General features: G+C 40.3%; 1 protein-coding gene across 2 annotated transcripts in view; it reads left to right on the forward strand.

The window, feature by feature from the left end:
• INSC (INSC spindle orientation adaptor protein) overlaps nt 1-22,931 on the forward strand; it is a 130,916-nt gene that overhangs the window by 57,626 nt on the left and 50,359 nt on the right. For both annotated transcript variants that reach the window (XM_032240850.1, XM_032240849.1), the window contains exons 3-6: nt 4,665-5,010; nt 6,030-6,082; nt 7,572-7,695; nt 19,557-19,670. In XM_032240850.1, the coding sequence (XP_032096741.1) occupies nt 4,665-5,010; nt 6,030-6,082; nt 7,572-7,695; nt 19,557-19,670 (637 nt within the window). The remainder of the gene's footprint in view (nt 1-4,664; nt 5,011-6,029; nt 6,083-7,571; nt 7,696-19,556; nt 19,671-22,931) is intronic.

A 22,931-nucleotide genomic window follows, 5' to 3' on the forward strand; every position in this document is an offset into this window, starting at 1 on the left:
TCTGAGCAGGCCTCCCATGTCCTTGTTCTCCTTTCCTGCCTCTACCATGGCTTGGGTTGTGTTGGTTCTTTCCCTTCCAGGCCAGAGGTAAAGGAGTGTGAGTGCTTCCATTCAGAAAGTGCCAGAGCTCTTCCTCAGGGAGCAGTCCCAGCACACAGGTTTCCTTTGAGCCAGGTGGTGGTCCCAGGTGCTGTGATTTGGCTGTTTTCTAATCTCACCTATCCCTACCTCTGCTGTCCTGCCCTGCCACCCTCCAGTATCTTCTCAGGGCTCTCAATGCCAATGCCAGCCCCGAATCTGGCACCGAAGGCTTCTCACAATCAGGGCCTTGGTGTACCTTTCTGGCTTTCCTTATCATTGTTCCCTCTCTTCCAGAACGTACAACTGTAGAGCAAGGGACTTACTTATCATCCCTTTGACTGCCCCACCCTAGAGTATGCTCCCCCACAAATTCAAATCCTACCCAGGGTATGACCACCTCCTCCAGGCACCTGCCCCTGATTGTCAATGGAGAGGAACAGTTCTCTTCTTGGAATTCCCAGCAGACCTTTACCCTAAGAACACCAATTCAACTGTGTTTGGTTATTTGTGCATTTGTGTCTTAGAAAATGTTCTTTTGGTTGTAATCAATAGAGATTATTTGTTGGACTTGTCACCCCACTCCCCAAGTGATCCTGGAGTTTCTCATGGAACAACTGAAGTTTTCATTGTTAACACATCCCATGTGCAACAATTCCTGTCTGTGTGACCCTTGGTTCTAAGTTTCACAATTTGGGGCAAGGAATTGGATTCATGCAGCTTGGTTCAGAAGTCCACCCCTGGATCAAGCACCAATTCTTTCCAGGGGCATTTTAACACAGCCCAGACATGGCCACAGATGGCCAGGGGATCACCCCTGTGTTTGAGAGGAGGGGCCTTTAGCAAAGAAGAGAGAAAAGCTGCAACCTGGGCAGCCATCCAAAGAGGTAGCTAATTAAACTTGTCTTTGTGATTGACAGAAGAGAGAGAAAGGAATGCTGGAAGGATAATACAACAGATGTCCATTGTAAACTGCTTATGGAGTGAACGAGTCAATGTGCAAGTGACTTGTTCATTTGTTGCCTCTTAAAAGCCCTGAGGTCAGTTTGCCTCCCATTTCTTTGTCTCTAGAACACAATAATCACAGTTTTTCCATCTTTAGCATCTCCTTTCCCATCACTTCAATCTTGGGGCACTCTCTGGGTAGCTGTGTGATGGAGGCATATAAAGTCTCTGCAGAGGTACAGACCTATGGCAATAAATGTCTGACACTTGGCCACTAATTCATGAGCATACATTTTCTGAATAATTGATATATATCAGACACTGGCAATAAGCCAGGCACGAGAGACTGTTCCTCACAGGACCTGGGGAGTTCACACACACCAATTACAATAGAATGTTATTAGTGCCCCATTGAAGGATGCAGGGGCCCTGAGGAGGAACTTATGAGCTCTGGCTGAAGTTTTTTAGAGTAGATAATGTAAGAGTAAAGGTCTTGCAGGGTGAATAGAAACTTGCCACATAGAGAAGAGAAGAGGATTCTAATCTGATGGAGAACTGCGTGTTCAAGGCTGCAGAGGATTGTGAAAGAGAGTGGTGTGTTTGGGAAATTGGAAGATTGAATGTATCTGAGGTATAGAGTGTGTTTGTGGCAGGGGCACTAGGAGTTGGAGGAATATGGACAAGGGAGATGTGTGGGAAGGTAGTCTGGGGCCATATCATGGAAACTCTCTCATCTTAGCCTCAGGAGTTTTGACTTATCCAGGAATGGTGGTCTGGGGGATAACTGAAGGATTTATGCAGCGGAGAAATGTATTTCAACATTTACGTAGAAAGCCCTAGTACATTCTTGGGGGAATGTAAAGGATTGGGACTTTTGAAAGTCAATGTGGCAACATCTGTTGAATTACAATTCTATTCCTCAGGATCTATGCCCTAGAATTAAGGTTCTGATGTGTTAGAACATATGCATGAGGATGTTGAATGTTGTATGGTTTATAGAGGTCAGGAGCTAAACAAAAAGTGAATGCCCAGTAGTGGGAAAATGGTTTAATAAGTTGTGCTATATGCACAATATGCATTAATGTTCAGACATTGGAAAGAGTGTTTTAGGATTCTGCTGGATGACTTGGAAAGATTTCAAAGTTACATAGGAAAATCAAAATGCAGCAAAATGTGTGTATATTATGGTCATATTTACAAAACAAGCAACAGGTCAGAAAACCTTACAAATGTATATATACTTAGATAAAAGTCTGCATAAGAATGCATAAGTGTGGAGAAAAATATAAAATGATACCTACTAGGTTAAAATTAGTTAGCCGAGTTTGGTGGGGGGAGGGAGTTGCAAATATAAGGGAGTGATAATAAGGTACAGAAGATTAAAAGTTGTCTGCTATCAAACAGTACATGAGATGTGGTTCTACTTAATGTAAAATTAAATATGATTTCATAAAGATAGATGGGCAGTAGAGTGCTGTGATTTCAGATTTAATGAGTTTCTCTTCTCTCTCTCTGTGTATACATATACAAGCATGTATGTGTTCACATACATCTGTATATATATGTATATGTTCAATTCCTTACAAAATGTAATAGCTATTTCAATGAAGAGAGGCAGAGAAAGAAAGATCATTGGTTATTTTTTAAAAGCAATTTTCTAAAAGAAATCATATGTTCAATTACCATAAACAATATAAGAATTGTAGCTAAAAGTTACATCTAAAAGCCTGTAGCCAAGTGGTTACATCTTTCAGAAAATCCTGCTCCTTCTCATTAAATAACTGTAAACATGAAGACATGATTTTTTAACCTTGGTAACTGGAGCCTGCCTTATAATTTAAACCTTACTTGATAACTTTGCTCCACCATGCTGGCCTCATTGGTGCCCTTTGTTTGCTATATTAACTCGGAATAAAAGCCAAGTCCCCACCTTGTCCAACACAGCCCTATAGATCTACTCCCTTCACCCCACCTCATTGCTGTCAACTCATCTCCTACCCCAGCTGACTCTTCCCACGCTACTCTGGTCACCTTGCTACTCCTCACACTTCTCAGGACACTTCTGCTCCCAAAGGCTTTGCACTTGCTGATCTCTCTCCTTGGAGCAGTTCGCCCCAGATATCCACATGGCATCCTTCCTCGTGTGCTTCAAGTCTTTGTTCAAGTGTCTCTTTCTCAATTAGCCTCCTCTGATCCTTTTATTTTAAATTGTGAGGTCTACTTCCCCATCCACCCCTAACACTCTCTAGCCTTCTTTCGTGTTCTCTTTTCCTTCATAGAACTTGCTACTTGAAGCATATTACATACATTGCTCATTTATGTTGAAAATTGATGGTTCTCTCACTTGAATGTAACATTCGCTAGAGAAGTGATTATTTGTTTGCTGCTACAGTCTAGGTCTTAGAACAATATTTGACATGTAGTAGATAATGATATTTGTAGATGAGTGAATGAGTTGGTAGCAGGTAAAGAATGTTTGATGCAGGCAAGAGCAGCCAGCAGAAAGACTAATCAGAAGACCGTTAAAAGCCGAAGACAAAGGAACTTGAGCTCAACCTTAGTCATTAACTATGCCTGTTATCATTCTGTTGTGAAATGATGGTGAAATTTGTTATTGTCTTTTTAGTTTAGTTTTGTTTAAAGTTTTATTTTTTTTAATTTTTATTTTTTAAAGTTTTATTTTTAATTGACACATAACAATTGTCTTTTAACTTCTCATTAGTTTATCTTGATTCCTTAGGCAGATCAAAATCTCCTTGAGAGTAAAGGCTTGACATCTTCATCTCTGCTTTTCCCACAGTGGCTGGCGCTTATATGAAATATAAGGCACTCAACGAATGTACAATGCTTTATTAATGATCTGATATTACTGACTTTTGCTTGACTAAGTGAATTTTAGAACGCATTTTATTTGATTAAGATGTTAGGAACTAATCTATGTTCTCATGCTGTTATACTAAATAAAGTTTTGTTCCATGACAAATGTAATATATATGCTCACTATAGAAAATTTGGAAATTAGAGAAAAGCTGAAAAAAATGAAAAAGACTTTAGTTTTTATTACTCATTAAGATGTAGCATTCAAACATTATTGTAATAATTGTGTGTTTATATTTCCATTTTTGCATACTGCATTCCCTAATTTATTAGCACATACATTTTTCTTTGTTATAAACTTTTGGAAATAATCATTTTAAATGAGTGCATACTACATAATCATAGCTATACCATAGCTCACTTAGCATAACTATTATTTTATATTTAGGCTATTTCCATTAACTTTTTTTTAAAGAGATGGGATCTTGCTATGTGGTGCAGGCTGGTCTTGAACTCCTGACTTCAAGCAATACTCCTGCCTCAGCCTTCCATTTCCCCTATTGTAAAGATCATTGGCTACTCTGTCAGACTTAATTGCCTGTTGCTTATTAGTCTGGTCATCTGTCCTTAAAACTTGGTGCTTCAGACTTGTTATCTGTTAGATGAAGAGAATGAGAAATGACTGGGAATATCAAGGTTCATGAATGGGAGAAACACTGCTGAGCATATAGTAGGTCCTTAGTGAACATCAGATGGTCTAGAATTGAGATCTTTGGAAATCGTGGGGTGTTAGTAGTCATCATGGTGCTGTTTCCTGGTTGCAGGCTGCACCTGATGCAGGTGGATTCAGTACAGCGCTGGATGGAGGATCTGAAGCTCATGACTGAGTGTGAGTGCATGTGCATCCTGCAGGCAAAGCCCATCAGCCTGGAAGAGGATGCGCAGAGTGATCTCATCCTGGCAGGCGGCCCTGGCCCTGGAGACCCCCTGCAGCTGCTGCTCAAACGGGGCTGGGTCATCAGCACAGAGCTGCGCAGGATTGGGCAGAAGCTGGCCCAGGACCGCTGGGCACGGGTGCACAGCATGAGCGTGCGTCTGACCTGCCACGCCCGCTCCATGGTCAGCGAGTACAGTGCTGTCAGCAGGAGCTCCTCGCAGGAAATGGGCCAGGTCAGCTGCCCTGGGATAGGAGTGGGCAGGAACTGAAAGTCAGGATGCTTTAGAGAAAAGTGGATTTGAATCATGTGGTATCTGAATCTTTGTTGCTCCAGAGGCCTTTCTCCCCTTCCAATAAAGGAGGGAAGAAAGATAATAGAACCTTTACTGAGTTCCTACTATGTGCTGGACATTCTGCTGGATTTTTTTTATATGTATCTCATTTAAACTGCACAACCTGCAAGGTAGGTGCCACCACTGTGAGAAGCTATGCAATGGTTAAATTTATTGGCTTTAATGTCAGACTGCTTGGGTTGAAATGTCAGCTCTGCTGTGTGGATATTGGCAAGTTATTTAACTTCTCTGTTTCCCAGTTCCTTCATTCTAAAAGGTATGATAATCGCATTTATGTTATAGATTTGTTGTGAGGACTAGATGAATTGTTATATGCAAAACACTTAAAGCAATTAAGTAAAAATATGTTAGTATTACCATTATTTTGTAGATGAGGAAACAGAAGTTTTGAGAGACCAAATAATTTGTTTAAAGTTATGGAGCAAATGGTGATAAGTAAGGTTCAATCTAAGCTTTTCTGATTTTACAGCCTGTGTCTTTGAATCTTCTTCTCAAAGCCCAAAGTGAACTATTAAAAATCTCCCTTATTATTTCTTTCTTTTGTCATTCTCATTTCGCCTTAGTGCTTTACCCCTTGCCTTGAAGTTTTTCTTCCTCTGCTTTGCAGACATTAAAACTTCTCTTCATTCTTGAAAGCCCAGCTTAAATACTCCTTCTTCCCTGAAGCTTCTCAGCTTCCTCAGCATAAATAACTGCTCAGTTTCATTTTCTTATACTTCCAAAGCAGCAGACAACGATCTCTTTTGCCACCCGTATCACACTGTCTTATAGTTTAAGTGCCTGTTCCCCAAGTCACATTACTTGATTCTTCATTTTTAATGCCCCCGAGTACTCAGCACAGCAGTTGGTCCTCAAGCAATGCTTATTGAGTTGAATAAAATTGACTTGTTTTTCTACAGATTGAGAAGCTGCTAATGGAGAAATGCTCAGAGCTCTCAGCAGTCACAGAGAGGTAAATCTGGACCCTGGATCTCCCAGGGTCTGCCTGCCTGACCTCTGGTAGAAGGGGCTGGTATCTTCTCCCAGAGGGAAAATGGGAATGGGAGGCCTGGTGGTGGTTTCAGAGTTTCCTTTTTCTGATTTTTATCAGAAATCTTAAAAGATTCTCTTGAGTTTTTTTTTTTTTTTCTCTGCCCCATGTTCAGGTCCTAGGGATAAGGTAAAAGGCAGAGGAAAGGCCTGGGCATAGGAATAAAGAGAATTTTCTAGGAGTTGGTAACAAGGAAAAAGTTCCCACGGCTTTGGGAAGACCCACTGATCTCCAAAGTCAAGGCAAGAGTCAAGGCAAGGTGAAAACAGATACTCACACCCTTACACACATACACATTGGCTTCAATGCCCACAGACACTCACTTTCTCATACACAGATATATAAACACATGCTCGGACCAGCACAGAAAAACATTCACACTCTTTCTCCGTATTTCACACATATAAACATACATATGTTTATACTCTGCTATGTACACACATTCAGCCTCATGTGTATACACACCCATTTTTCTTCACCCCTCCCAGCACCTGTGTCCTGAAGATAAAACCTGGGTCTTGGCATCCCCTGAGCTCCCTAGGGTCTTTTGCTTTCCTGGGTGGAACATTGTCAGGCTACAGAGGTAAATTTGAACCTAATCTCCCTCTGTTTTTCTTGTCTGGAAAGAAAATTATTAAGGTTCTCTGCACACTATAGGGAGCCATTTCTTAAAGGGCCACAGGCATTGCCATCCACATTTTTTTTTTTTTTTGAGACAGAGTTTCGCTGTTGTTGTCCAGACTGGAGTGCAATGGCACGATCTTGGCTCACCGCAACCTCCGCCTCCTGGGTTCAAGCAATTCTCCTGCCTCAGCCTCCCGAGTAGCTGGGACTACAGGCATGCACCATCATGCCCAGCTCATTTTTGTATTTTAAGTAGAGACGAGGTTTCACCTTGTTGACCAGGATGGTCTCGATCTCTTGACCTCGTGATCCACCCGCCTTGGCCTCCCAAAGTGCTGGGATTATAGGCGTGAGCCACCATGCCCGGCCTTGCCATCCACATTTACAGAGCTCACTAGCATTACCTAGCACTTGGCACCTCTCCTTGAAGCTTCTTGCCCCTCCACATCCACCCCAACATTACTGAAAAGATAGACCCTGGCTGCAATGATGGCAGATTCTCTAGGGAGAAGCCCAGAGGTATAGATTTTCCATACTCTGATGGCCTTTCTTCCTGGTGATGTGGATGGTAGTTCTCATCTCAGGCCAGGACTTTTCTGCATACTAAGAGACCAGGGGGCGAGCCAGATGTGGGATAGTCTCTGACTTCCAGTTGTGGATATCCTTCCCTCTAGTATACTTTCACCCCACACCAGACTTGGAGCAGGTCCAGTTCTGGCCCCTGCAATGTTTCTGGGCTGACCACCTGCCCTTTCCAGTGATCCACCTCATGGTTTCTTCCTTTCAGGTGTCTTCAGGTTGAGAATGAGCATGTCCTGAAGTCAATGAAGGCCTGTGTGAGTGAGACCCTGAGCATGCTGGGCCAGCACTTTGGCCAGCTGCTGGAGCTGGCCCTGACACGGGAGGTACAGGTCAGTGCAGGCTGGGCTGTTTGGAGGGGTGCCTTTGTGGACCCTTGTGGGAAAGGTGGGTAAGAGGGGCTGAGCCAGGCTTAGGGAAGATACCGATGTGGACTTTATTGGGAAACATCCTACTCAAACCACCAAAGTCAACTCCAGAGTCTGTGAAACAAAACTGTCAGAGCTGGGCTGAGGCTTCCCAAGCACCTAAGCCAATTCTGCATTTTCCAGATGTGAAAACTTGAGCCCAGAGAGGGGAGAAACTTATCCAAGGTCATAGAGCAACATGGTGGCAGAGCCCAGCATCTCCTAATTACATTTTCAGTTTCGCTCCCACCACCCTCAATCTCTGTTGAGTTATTGTTCACAGTGCATCTGATGGATCCTTACTATCTTGAAAGAATATATGCCAATTCTAGAAATCCTGACAACAGAGAAGAACCTGAAAAGGTCATATAGTTTAGCTTCTGCCTCTAGGCAAGCTTATGCTTAATTCCAGAAAGAGAGAGGGCTTTGGAGCCTGACAGATCTACTTTCAAACTGTGGTTCACCATGGAGCCTTGGTTAAGTTCCTGAACCTCTCTCAGCCTTGTTTTCCTCCTCTATAAATTGAGAAATTTTCCCCAGAAGAAAAGTGAGAGGACTAAGCAGCGGCATATGGAAGGTGCTTAGCACATAGTGTGGGTTAAATACACGTTATTTCTCTCCCTTGCCCTTTGCTATTTTAAAAACCTCCCAGTAAAGCAGATTCCATAAGGTTTTCATTATGAAAGGTATTTATGGTTATTTATAGTTACAGAAATATTGTGTTACATATTTGCCATTCTTTTCCCACCACCAAATAAAAGCCTACCACAAATAGCAAATCTCTTTCCATATCCGCTTCTCTCCAAATTCAGCCTCTCTGCTGAGCCCAGGGTATGCTTTCTCTTCTTCCTGAGTGTTTGATTGTTTGACCCTTCTGACTTGACTTGCATGCTGGTCCTGCCTCACCCCCACTCCTCCTACAAGGCACCATGTCAGTGAGCTCTTCCTGGCTAGTATCACCCTCCACCCCAACCACAGGAAGGTTCTCAAGGGCCACTCTCCATGTTTTGACAGGGACAAAGGGAAGAAAGGGCCACAGGCTGGGGTGCTGGGGCAGGCACTTGAAACTGATGAGCCAGTGCTGACAGTCACATGCAGGGGCAGGTGGTGATCAATCCTCAAGTCCAGAGGGACCCATGGGACACAAGGACCAAAATGGGCAAAGAAGTCAAGGGAGTGAAGATCAAGAAATATTGGAGTTATTGGTGGGGAGGGATACCTGGAACAACTTCTGAGCAGGGGTACAGGTGCTGGCTGCTACTTTTTATGGCATTTTTGTGCCCACTTGCCTGGAAGTGCCAGGTTCAATTAAAAAGGCTGAAAAGGAGGTGTTAAGTTGGACTGTGAATGAAAGCCAGCTGGTTTTGGAAGTAGTCATCAGTGTTTTCTATGAGGCAGCAAAGAGGCAGGGTATCTTTGATGCTTTAGGTCAGGAGAGCCTGGGAAAATCTCTCTGGGCTTGCTTGGAGCCTACTTCCCTGGACTTTGGGCTGTATATTTGGATCCATTCTGATATTTCTTCATTCTGACCATATCTAGGGTGAAACTCCTGGTCTGGTGCTTCTACTTCCCCAGCTATTCCCTGCTTTATTGCCAGGTCTGACCACCTGGTTCACTGATGCCTGGCTTGGAAGCTGAGCAGACCAGCTCTTGCTCTGTTAGAATGGGTTCCTTATTGGCATCCCACCCCTGATGGGAGTATGGGAGGTGGGTGGCCACATATCCTCCACTTATCTGCATATTAGTTTTCTTCCTGATCACCCCATTTCCTGTTGGTTTCCCCCTTCCCTGCCAGCATGTCACATGGTTTCCTCCATGCCCTCCTATGGGCTGAGCTTGCCATCCTCATAATATATTTTTGGCTGATCTTTGGCTTCTTTTTACATTAGAAAGTTTCCATACAGGGCAGCAGTGACATCAGGAGATATATTGGCTGAAGACAGCATAATTTATGTTCAGCGTTTTAAGCATGTATTTCTTAAACTAATGACTCAGATATTGTTCCTTAGGATGTTAGTAATTATACCAGGATCCTACATTTGTTCTGTCTTGTAAATGAAATCAAATCCATTTCTTTGCATCAAAACTTGTCTTATGATGTGCTATTCTGTACTGCAAATCTTCCAAAAGGTCCTCATGCACTCATAGTATTTCTTGTCTGACCTGAGCTTCTGTAGGCAGGGATTTTGGTTTGTTTTGCTCATGCATATATATCTAATAACTAGAACAATATTTGGCATAGAATGTTAAGCAACATATTCCAAACTTTCAGGGTCACAGATTTAAAAAATATTATTAATGCACCTATTTACTTCTTCTGAGATGCTGGTGTTTTAGGAAATGCAATTCGGGAAACATTCTTTTAGCACTACGAAGTCATGCAGGCTCTTGAGTAGAGGAAAAATCTCCCCACCCACTCCACCCCAGTATTAAAGGCTCCTTGGACTCTTTCAATTATGGTTGGGAAAGACTGATACAAATTGAGAAGTCCTGAAGGAAACTCCCATTCTTGTACAGTCAGTCTGGAATAAAGTTGTTAAAGGAAACCCAACTTCCCACACGCTGGAATGAGGCCCTCCTGGCTGAGATGAACAAAGTATGAAAATTGAATAGATGGTGCTAACCTAAGAACCTGGGACTTTGGATTATTCCTAGAGTAAAAGGATTTAATTTTTTTCTTTTACTTATTTTTTTTTCCAGGGAACTTTAAAATGGGATAGGAGCATATTAAAATTTTGGAAATCTTTATGTTTGTTATCTGACAAGTATGTTTGGATTATCTTTGTATTACCATTTAATCTCATTGCAGCTTCTACTTACCTATATTGGGCAACATGGGTGAGCAAAATCTGCTCACTGGGAGAGTGGAAAATAGAATAGGAGGCAAATTTCAATTTTTACTTTTAGGAATAATCCAAAGTCCCAAATTCTTAGGTTAGTACAATCTCTTCAATTTTCATACCCTGTTCATCTCACCCAGGAGGGCCTCATTCCAGTGTGCAGGGAGCTGGGTTTCCTTCAGCAGCTGTAGTCCAGGCTCTTTCTTCAATAATGAGAGGGGTTCCTTCAGGACTTCTCAATTTATACTAGTCTTTCCCAACCATAACTAAAAGGGCTCAAGAAACCCTTAATACTGGATACGTGATGTTATCATAGCACTACCTATATATTCTCAGAAAGTTAAAATAAGCCAATCTTCAATCCCTAAAGAATTTCAGGAACTCCAGGCAACAATTTGTCCCAGGATGCCACCCTTAGGGTTGCCAAAGGCCTTATCAGATAGATGCTCATCGGTAGCCGAGAAAAAAAAAAAAAAAGATGTGTGACTGAGACTGTCTTGGTTGCAGCCTTGGCAGGCTGTTAGTGTTTGTTTCAGTTGAATACAGCCTACAGAGATTTGTGAACATACACTTACTGGGGGAAAATATCCACCATAGGTTAATTATGTTACTATGTTTATCATACATGGGGAAAAAATGCCTCTTTTCTCACTGACGGGCATTTGAACCTTTTTTCTTTTCCTGCAAAGTCAGGCATTTGCAACTTCTTTACTAGGACTTGCTTGATTTGCATTCTTTCCCATCCAGCATATTCAAAACATCTTAATTTCTAGCTCCCTCAAAACATTGTGTTTCTGTCACCCCAGCATGCATTGATTTGGGCTTCTTGAAGTGACAGACCAGTAGTCCTCAAACCACCCAAATGCACTGCATTCCCCAGGTTCCCAAAGATTTCCCAGGAGAAATGCAAGCACATATTCTTTTAAGGAAATCTTATTTCCAGATCTTTAATTTTCATTTGTTTTCTTTCTTAAAAACAATCTTCCCAATAATACACTGAGTTTTTTTATAGGCCTTCTATTACTTTCCAAAAGGAATGCTCTTCACCCATCCCAAATCTAATAGTGCATTGCCTTGCCATGCAAAAATCTGTATATGGGAGCGGAGAATCAAGCAGAGGAAAAGCCTTCACTTATGAACCATTAAGACCCTTAGGCTTCCATGAATTATTCCCATGCTTCATACAGTTTATGTTGAGAGTGTCATTAGAAAATTTGTATTTTTTCTGGTGTGAGAAGTTTCTCAATTCAGATATATGGTAGTGTGTGTGTGTGTGCGTGTGTGTGTGTGTGTGTGTGTGTGTGGTTGGAGGGATGATTATGAAAGTTGAAAATTTTCAATTTATTTTATCTCTTCCATCCATTTATTCTCAAATAGTGTATGGCTCTTGAGGGGCATTCTCCTTAGACCAAAGCAAAGAGAGCACTGGTAGGACACATCAAGCACTAAAAATTGCTTATTTAGGACGTTATATCTGAGCGAGTTGTTTGGAAAGCACCACGCTCTGAAATCTGATTGTGAGTCCTTTATTGCAAGCCACCGAGAGTCAGCTCACACTCAAAATCTCACGGCCCTGAGGAAGGGGTTTGATTTCCTTTTATATGTTGCTCAGGGTAAGGCGGCAAAGTGGAATTTTACAGAAGCAGAATAAGCAAGTTAGGGGAGGAGGCTGGTAACTTGTAGGTAGGGGGCTCCCATGATTGTTGATTAACTAAGGTTATACATAAGCAGTTCCCATGATTGCTGGTTACCAATGGGGGCATTCGGTGTTTTCCATACAATCAATCAAGGGGGTATTGACAATAGCAAGTGGGTTTGTCAAGCAAGATATGGTTTTAATGGTTATATGTTTCTATAGTTCTAAGGATAACATGACTGAGTATAGTGTGGCCCAGGTATGCACTCAAAGGAGAAATGGCAGGGGAAGAAGCCAAGATGGAGTCAGTCAGGCTCACATCTAAGATAGAGTTGGTTTGGTTCATCTCAAGGATACATATATAAATGTAAGCAATTCCTTTTAGCTATTTTTCACACTCATTCCTAGGATGTGACATTAGCTGGAAAAAAGTATCTTTGTAGAGCCAAAGACTCTAAAGTTTAATGACACTGATTCTTTTAAATGTAACTGAAATATGCTTTTGACAACAATCAAAATTTTCAAGATATAGTGGATAAAAAACAGATATAAATTATACATTTTTAAAAAATTTGTTGCACATTATTTAAGATAACAAAGTCTATTTTGCCAAAATATTTTTTGAAATATCTACACTACTTTTTACTGCCTTTTAACAAAAGAAAAAATTAATTGCTAGCAGTTATACTAATTAGATTTAAGCAGTATATACTTTTTTTTTCTTTAAATACATAGGGAAATTTGATCATGAGGGCTACTAAAATGAATTGACTTATGATTTTTAAATTCTCAGTTCTTATTTAAAATACACCAAAGTTTAATACGTATGTACCTATTTACTAAAGGAATACTGTGCTTTTTAAATCATATTCTTAGATTTGTTATTAACTTAGATTGTTAACACATATTACTTTGCATTATTACATATTCAGTAAATTATTTTATCTTGGCTTTATAACATGTACAAATCAAATTTTATTTTAGGTCTAATTTATTTGAATATTGACAGTTGTTAGATTTTTTTTCCCATAGAAAATAATCTTCATAATTATTTGTCAGTAGATTTTTGCATTTCTTGAAATACATATAGAAACATTTCTTAAATAGAAATGAAGTCAGGTCTTTATTAAGAAAAAGTTAACTCTGACTTGGCTGATTGGGTTGACTAAAAGAACTATCTTTGCCAATTAGGTTATAGGGTGCGTATTTTTCATAAATTAAGTAAGTAAATGCTTCAAGCTTTTGACAAAACATATTTGAAGAACAAAAATATTTTATTGAAAATTGTATTGGCAATGAAATTAATAATATTTTGATTTTCCCAATCCTTTCAGAATAATTTGGGTGACTCAAGGTGCTCTTAAGTGAAAAAGTCATGGTTGTAATTAATAGTTATTTGATAAGTCTTGGTAAAGTACTTTTGGAATTTTTCCCAGAAATTGAGAAAGTAAGTGAACAGCTCTAATGATAGAGTAAAAAATGCTTTTGCAAATCAAGTCCTTTCCAATTCTTTGCTTCTGTCAACTTTGAGGAGGACCAATTTAGAGGAGTTATCAGCTGCCAGATTATTAAAAAAGTTTTTGATGATAGATTGCTATGTGATTATGTAACTTAGAAGGTGACTCAAGGGGCTGAGCAATGTACACAAACTACTCTCATTCCCCTCTATTATTTATGGGAAAAAGATTTTTTGGAGTTTATATCTAAAAATATAGCATTAAGTCAGTATTCGATCATGGATACATAAATGAATTAGCTTAAAAAGGATAAAAAGCCTCATTAATCTCATTTAGAGATATATTTATTTTAAAAATTAATTTTGTATAACTTATAATTATTTATCAAAATTTATATTCTATTTTTCATTTTGACCAATTGGGCTGATAATAATCCTCAACCAAGAAAAGATTTTTTTAATACAGAGTCTGATAGTAACAGGAAATAACATTTCAAATTTCAATAATAGGTGTAATAAGGGTGATCAATAAAACACTTTAAAACTTAAATATATTACATTAAATTCTGAAGGAAAACTGAAATGGGAATATAAATTTAATGGAAGATGCAGAATGCTAAAAAAAGAGATTATTCATGTATTTTTAAGTGTGAATGATGATGGTATCAAGTTGTTTTGGTATTTAGAATCTATTGAATACATCTGAAAGAGTGATGTAATGGTTTTATTTTACATCAATATTTGCAATTTCTGGAAGTTACATTCTTTCCAACTTTGCTTTTTAAACTTATGATAAAAAATTTAGCTGTCAAATTAAAAATGTACAAGGGTTCATATATTTTTCAAAATGTTTTTAGGGTTAAATTACAAAAAATATTCTTTTGACGTAAGATACACAGGTGCTTCTCGTTCTGTATCAGGAGGGCTGTTGTCCCTGTCTCTTGCTAGAGGGTTGCTTAAACTTTAAGATCCCTTCTGCTGGGAAGAGTTTTCATTTGGTTTCCGCACTTGCTGCATTTGAACATCATCCTCAGCAGATACCCGAACTGAGGCCACTCTTGATGTTCCCGAATTCTGAGTCCAGGAGGGCCAGTACCTTTGCCAGGTGCTTCTCAGAATAGCATCTGCCTATAGCTTTTGAATATACCAGTTTTGAATAGTATTTCTTTCTGCTACATTTTTTTTTTCAGTAATGAACTCTGCCTCCAGTGTTCTCTTTCCCTCTGTAAATCCTCTATTCCTTTTAGAGAGACTCATTTGAATTTCTAACAATTTATTCTTCTTCTCATGTTGGTCTTTTTCCTTTTCTAACTCAGAGTGAATGCAGTATCTGGATCTGAGCTACTTTTCTGCTTTGACTTCCCTTTGCTTTCTGACACATTGTTTTGTTTTTCCAACAAACTAATCTAGATGTTGAGATTTCCCTGATTGGGAGAAATGAAATTAAGTTTTGGGTCTGTCAAAATACTTTAGTTCTAAGAGATCTTATCCACATTTATGTTCCTAAATTGAATATTCCCACTTAGGAGGTATTTTCCCATCCGACCAATAGCTCATCTAAACCTGGATATAATTATTATTTTGTTTATCTTCTCTTCAGCACATCCAGTCTTTCTGTGCTTCCCTCAGAGTCCTAATTCATGCATTTCTCCAGCGAGTTCTGTTAGGACAAAGGAAATACTGTATCCCTACTTCAACAAGCTTTCACCTGAGATGGTTTATCCAGTAATCCTTCAAATAGTTCATGTTGGTCTCTGTAGTCTTTTCCTGTGTTCTGAGCTCTATTATTAAAACATTAAAAAAAAAAAAAAAACAAACCCAACAGCAACTGCTTTTATTATATCTCATAATTTTAAGGGTCAGTAATTTGGATGGGGCTTGCATAAGTGATTCTTCCATTCCATGCAACAACAACAGATGTGGTATTCAGCTGGCAGGTAGCTTGAAGAGTGCTAGACAGTAGTATTCACTTGCATGTATGGTGCCAGGGAGGGGATGGCTGGAAGCCTGGTCTTAGCTAAGGGTATTGATAAGGATCCTACACTTGGGTTTTCTAGCACGATAGTCTCAGAGTTATCAAACTTCTGATATGGAAGACCAGGGCTCCCAAAACAGTATTCCAAGATGCCTGGGTGGAAACTTCAATCAAGGGTTTTCAAAACCTGGCCTTGGAAGTCTTAAGACCACTTCTGCCAAATGCTGGCTTCTATTAGTCAAGCAAGGCATTAAGACCAGCCTAGATTCAAGGGAAAAGGAATTAGAATTCATCTGTCTATAAAATAAGTAGAAAGGAATTTGTAGCCATCTTTAATCTACCCCATCCTGTCAATAATACCAGCATTTTATGCAACCCCTTTGCACAGATGGCTACTCTACTAGGTCTGATTATTGACATTTCTATCCAAAGCTTTACAGAAAGATCTTATAATATTTTCCTGGCTCCTTCTGAGGAGCTCATGCCAATTTTGTTTTTGAGAGTTTACCTCCCTTCTGATAGATTTCTCTGGGTTGCAGTCACTCTTTTTCAGATTGACAAACAATGAAAAATACATTTTTTTCTCTTCTAATTCCTTATCCAGAGAAGTTAAACTGCATGCATCTCCTTAGCCCCCTTTTATCCCTTTCCCTTGGTATTTAAGATCTTATTTTTTTGTTTCATGTCTGCCTAGTATGAATTTTAAGAAAATATTTGTCATTTGGCCTCAGCCTGTCTTCTTTTATTTTTTTTTCAGTCTTTTACCACTCTTCTCATGATATAGAGTGAGGCATATTTTTAAAACCTCCAATTTCTGCTTGATTTCCTGAAGAAAACACCTTGATTTGTAGAGACTGTCAGTTTGAGGCATACACTAATGTAGTAGATAGGCAATTCCTGTGATGGGTGCAGAGGAAGAAGCAGAAGCAGGCAAGGAAAGCCATGTTGCAGGTCTGACATCTGAGAAAGAAAAGGAGGAAGGAAAAGAGACAGGGAATCAAGCCAAAATCTCCTGATGCAGGAGTCACCTGTCCCACAGTCATGCTGGCTCAGTTATAGCTGGGAGTAGCTTAGGGGAAATGTGGCTTTGGCAAGAACACAGGGTGGATCCACAGGGGCAGTTGCAAGGTCCTCACTCACAAGCTCTGGTTACCGACACATAGTGTTAAATGTGAAGGGAATGGGAAGCCAGGATGAAGACTCACTCTCCTATTTGGTGAGAGCTATTAATGAGACTGGACAGCAGCCTTGCCTTGAGGCTTCCATCTCCTCTAGTCCAGGTGAGGTCCGGCCTACACTAAAGAAGATGGATTTACTGACCTTCGAAAATGGGACATTTAATTCAGAGGAGTCAGGGCCCAACTCCTCCGTAGACCACATTTGTAAGCTTAGTCAGGTCTACATCTGTTTCTTCCACTACAAAATGAAGACTGGACATATTATTTCTGTGGTCCTTTCCAGCTCTGACATATGGATATTTAGGGCCTTGAAGATTTCAGTGGCATCTTTGATTTCATCTTTCCAGATTTACACTGTGGAAAGGATGCTTACAACTTTTCTTTGTCAGAGATCTGATTCACTGAGACATATCTGAGGTATAATTACTGTATATATGTGTATAGACATTAACATGAAATTATTCTCAGATTTAAATTGTCTAATATTAGCAGCTGATTGCAAAAGACATTGGGTTTGAATTGTTTAATGTAATGCTAATTTGCTTCAAGTGCAAACACTAATCAGGAACATTAGGTAATTATCATTTAGGAACAGGACCCCAATATATGAAATCTGCATTTTCATGTGAGCATTAGTATCACACGTGTAGCTGCTTACGGTAACGGTGGGGAAGAATTCTAAGAAGTGTGATTATTACAGAGATCTGTAGTGACAAATCTTGCTTATTAATTTTACCTTTTGTTGAATCTCTAACAAGAGACATCTATCAAAACTTAGAGCATAATTTTTATATTTAATGTAGTTTGATTAAATACACACTTAATCTTAGACTGCTGTATCTAGATTAGCATAATGTGTGTGTGTGAAGAATTTCATAAATTTGAATAAAGAAGACAAAAGGGAGAGCAATTTACCTTGAGCCTCAAACCTCTTAATTTTAATCATTTTACAAACAGGGCAACCAAAGTATAAGGAGCTTATCTTAACTGCACAAGATCACAAAATTATAACTGCTTACAATTTTATTTTGCTTTCACCTGGAAGGTACCATTAGAAGTCCTTTATATATATTGACAACCTTAAAAATGGACACAACTCCCTTAAAATATAGAAATTGTTATTTACACCATTTTAATTATTTATTTATTTGAGATGGGGGTCTTGCTATATTGCCCAGGCTATTCTTGAACTCCTGGACTTGGCCCTACCCCCTGCCTCAGTCTTCCAGGTAGCTGAGACTTATAGGCATGTACCACTGCAGCCAGCTTATTTTTACACCACTTTATAGATGAGGAAACTGAGGCAAAGAAAGGCTAAGCTGCTCCAAGTGTTGCTCTTAACTGTCTTTTCCATAACGCCAGTGTTTAATTAAAAATAAATTTCACGTGGCTCAAGCCTGTAATCCCAGCACTTTGGGAGGCCGAGGCGGGTGGATCACGAGGTCAAGAGATCGAGACCATCCTGGTCAACACGGTGAAACCCCGTCTCTGCTAAAGCTACAAAAAATTAGCTGGGCATGGTGGCGAGGGCCTGTAATCCCAGCTGCTCAGGAGGCTGAGGCAGGAGAATTGCCTGAACCCAGGAGGCGGAAGTTGCGGTGAGCAGAGATCGCGCCATTGCACTCCAGCCTGGGTAACAAGAGCGAAACTCCGTCTCAAAAAAAAAAAAAAATTTTCACTTTAATGTTTTAAAATAAACCTGGCAGCTGAAACCGCATGAGTGGCTTCTCAGAGCACCCAGGTCTGGAGATCTTACTTTCTTGCATGAGGCCCTCAAAAGTTGCTCTTCCCAGTCTCTGCCTTCATTCTTTCTAGGAGAAACTTGAGCTACTGGCCTTAATTAGCAGGAAGGAATCCTTTATAATCAATGAATCACATGCTCCAAAGCAAATGGCGAATAATGAAGTGGCTTCAAGTTACATAAAAAACGTTCCGCCAGAAATTAGCTAAACTTTTCTAGAAATAATCTTTGTATTGTATTTGTTAATGAATCTTTCATTTGCTTTCCTTCCTGAATCTCCCTTGGTCTTATGTTCAGTCATTTCCAGCACCCCTCACCACTACCCTCAGGTTCTTCAGCCTTGATCAGTGTGACATTCCTCACCTAATTACACACCCTTCAACAGGATTCCCAGTGTTGCTATTTCGTTTTGGCCATACCCCCCAAACAATAAGCTACTGGAGAGGGCAAATATCCAAGAAAAAATATCCCTCAAGCAATAAACTCCCGCGGAATACTTTTCTTGACAACCCTTGAACCCATCACTCAGCTGGAGTTCACCGTTGGCTAATAGGCATTCAAAATGAGCAAATTCTTTGGTCATAGCTGTAGCCACTTATTGGCTTTTAACTTGATGGTTTCTTAATTTAACTGATGATTTATGTTCTCTTTAGAAGCCAATAGTATTTGTTGAGCCCATCAATGTCGGGGACTGATTTTCTGAGGGATTAGGGCAAGGCTAATTATTGCCCATGTCCCAGGGGTTTCAAATGATCCCATATCTCTAAAAGGTAGCTTAGACTTTACCTTGACTGATACCTTTCCCAAAACTAGAAACTCATTGCCCTCACAGCGGGGCAGTGGATAGGGGCAGGAGCATTCCATGGTTACCATTAGGAGCATGGGCCCACTGGTGTTCCACTAAAATGAGCAGAGGGTAGAGGTGGTGAGTAACTAGCTAACTTTTCTCTCTCTCCTTAGGCACTGGTGAGAAAAATTGATGCCTCGGACAATATCTACACCACAGAGTCCACTACAGGGAACCTGTTCAGCCTGACCCAGGAGGGGGCTCCTTTGTGCCGCATCATAGCCAAGGTGAGCTTCATGCTTAGGGGCCAGAATGGCAGGCCTCGGGAAGCTCACTTGTTCAATGGGAATGGCTGGCTAAGGAGGCCTATCTTGGCCCCTGCATTAGCTTGCTGTGTGACCTTGGGAGAGTCACCTATCCTATCTGGGCCTTGGTGTCTCCATTTTTAATAGGTGGCTAGCTAGCCCCTCTGATTTCATTTCCCACCTGAGACAGAAATCTGGTGCCCTCAGAGCCTCTATCATCTTTCTTTACGTAGTTTATGTTATAAATACCAACCCTCCTTCTCCATCTCCACACATCCTTCCCTTCCTGGTAGCTGTGGCGTCCTGAGGTCCATGGGATGTGGTGATTTAGTGAATAAAGAGACCATCTGGCATGTGGCATTTTGGGTAATCTATTGACCTTATATGGCTCCCTGACATCATGGTTGTAAGACATGGGCTGTCTTAAACACAGTTCAAAGAAAAGGTTTCTTTCATATAGACGTATGTATACCTTAAACTCTATCCACATCTCTTAATGCTGCTGCCATAACAACATACACCCCATGATAATTAGCAGTAGCATTAGCAGGAGAAAGAGGAGGAACAGGTCTACAAACATGACCTTTGCCACAAACTCAGAGGCATTTGTTTTCTGGGTTCTCATCCAGTGCTCTCAGTACCTTTTTATGTCCCCTTAGAATCTTGTGAACCTCAGCATCTGCCTATGATCCCTGGAAAAGCAGGAGGAGAATCTGGGTCCTCTATTGTTTTGTCACCAAAGATACTGGCCCCTGTTCAGCAGGCATAAAGACAAGATGGGCTCTGACATACACTGTCTCTGCCTGTCCTAAGCTTTCCTACTTCTTCCCCAAAAGGAGGCCATACAGCTCTCTGAACACAATAAAATGTAAGGATTTGCTCAAGGAATACAAGAAGAGAGAAGAATGCAGGCTAAACTTCAAAGCAGGCTTGATTCAAGTAATGCATCTCAATTCTGTTGGCATCCTTTTAGGCCTTCCTATTAGTTTCTCCCTCTCCCAGGCTGAAGAGGAGCCCAGAAACAGCCTCCCTCTCTCCTCTGGCTCTCTCTGTTGGTTGGGTCCTACATTCTGACCATAGGCTGGGGTGGCTGTGGCTGTCCCAGCTGCCTGTCTGAGGAGAAATCAGAGGAAGGACAAGGACATAAGTTATTGCCTTCACACCTTTTGTCTTTGTGATTTGAACATCTTTCTCTCTTGCCACTTGGAAAACTCTTATTCAGCATTCCACACTCAACACTGTATTCTTCTGTATTGCTTTCCAGACACCCTCCTGTGATATCTAAAAAGAGTAGCAGGCACTGTCTCAGCACTTACCATATTCATTTTGTTATGTGTTTTAAGCTGTGTGCTTTTTAAGGACAGAAACATCTGAATCATCTCTGTGTCCTTAGTGCCTAGTGCAATGTCTGCACAAAGTGGGTACTCAAAGAGTTTGTTGAATGAGAAAGTTACAAATTCATAGATCTAAAATCTCTGAGAGTTGAGAGGGAACTGAAGTTCATTTGACCTTCAACTTCGGTAGGGGGTTCTGAGGGGCTGTTGAGAATCCAGTGGGTCATCCTGTATCCAGAAAGAGATTTACCGGGTATGAAGTTTTTAACTAGACCCTCTTATCTCTCATGTCCCCAATTCTAAGGCAAGCTCTCAGAGTACTTTTTGAGAGCTACAAAGCTGGTATGGTACTCCCTAACAACATTTATACTCAGGCTAGATTAATATATATTGGAAGATAATCCACATATATTTGATTCTATTATATTTCTGACACTCTATCAATGAGGTCTCATGTAATTCTTATGATTCTGTAAAGAGGGTGGTACTAACATTTTATACAAATGAAGACACTGAGGAACAGAGAAAGTAAATAACTTGCTCAAGACCATATACCTAGCAAGTTGAATTGAAGGTATTCACATTGTGAATTTTGATTCCAAAAGATTCATTGCACTTATATGCCTGAAGTGTGTCTCAGATTTGTGAGGACAGAAGCTTATAGAATTACTGGGGCTTTACTTAAGTAAAAGATTGTAGAGTTATGAATTTAAAGTGGGTATTTATTTAGAACAAGAAAATAATTCAGGAATATTTCTAAAAGGCAATTCTATACCAGGTTGGTTTGCAATAATTCACCTACATGAGAAAGTGATGCCAAACACATGAACATATCCTACTAAACTCAAACCAAGCATGTCTCTCACACTCAACTTCATGGCTGGATCTGAAAAATGCCTGCTGCCACTCCAATACTACACTTGGAGAAGACTAAATCAAAAAGGATGGTGGTTTACATTAATTACAATGGGGGTTGTAACTCATTAGCTTCATGGTTAACTTGCCCCTGAACTTGGCTTCAAGACACTTAGAGCAAAAATAGGTAACTGGTAGCCCTAGCACCTCAGTAAGGTCTTTTGTTTCCTGTTTCCATTCTCCGTTTTCACTTGAGATGTGACATCATCATCAGAGACAGAGCCAGGGATCTAATTGATAGCAAAGTTATGTCCTTCAATAAGTTTGCTTAAGTTGCTAGTCACAGGAAGATGCCCCAGAAACAGTGGTTCCCCCTGCCCACTCTGTATCACAGTCCCTCAGGGAGTTTGTGGAAAACACAGATACTTTTACCCTTCCCAAGATTTCCTGGGGTCCTTGGGTAAGACCTGAGAGTTTTCATTTTAACAAGCTCTACAAGTAATTCTGAAGCATGGCCAGACACTCAGTATCACTGATCTAAGCCCTTAAAGCAATGTTAGGAGTAGAGCAGGGTAAATGCTTGTCAACTCTTGTGAGTGGAGAAGTGAATTGTATGTAATAGCAATAGCTAACATTTGAGTGTCGCTGTGTTCTGTCCTTAAGGTGTTACATACTTCATTTCTTTTAAGTCATGAAACCTTTCTATAAAGAAGGTACCATGTTGTTACCATCAATAGTTGAGGAAATGGTTTAAGGAGCTTATTCCATATCATGCAGCTGACAAGGAGTAGAGACAGAATTGAACCCCAGTCTCTTTAATTTTAATTCAGCATTCATGGTCCTAAATCCCACAGTGGTGACTTCTGGTTCAATTCTTGGCCCTTCAGGTCCTTGAGCCAAAGTGTGACTCAGGAGTTCTCAATCCTGGATACATATTAGAACTACTAGGGAGCTTTTTTGGATTCTGATTTAATTGGTCTGGAGTAGGTCCCGGGATGAATATTTTAGCTTTCCAAGTGATTCTACTGTGTTAAATGGTTTGAGGACCTTTACT

The sequence above is a fragment of the Sapajus apella genome, unplaced genomic scaffold, assembly GCF_009761245.1.
Source record: "Sapajus apella isolate SASKATOON/1434 unplaced genomic scaffold, GSC_monkey_1.0 scaffold47, whole genome shotgun sequence".
Taxonomy (NCBI): domain Eukaryota; kingdom Metazoa; phylum Chordata; class Mammalia; order Primates; family Cebidae; genus Sapajus; species Sapajus apella.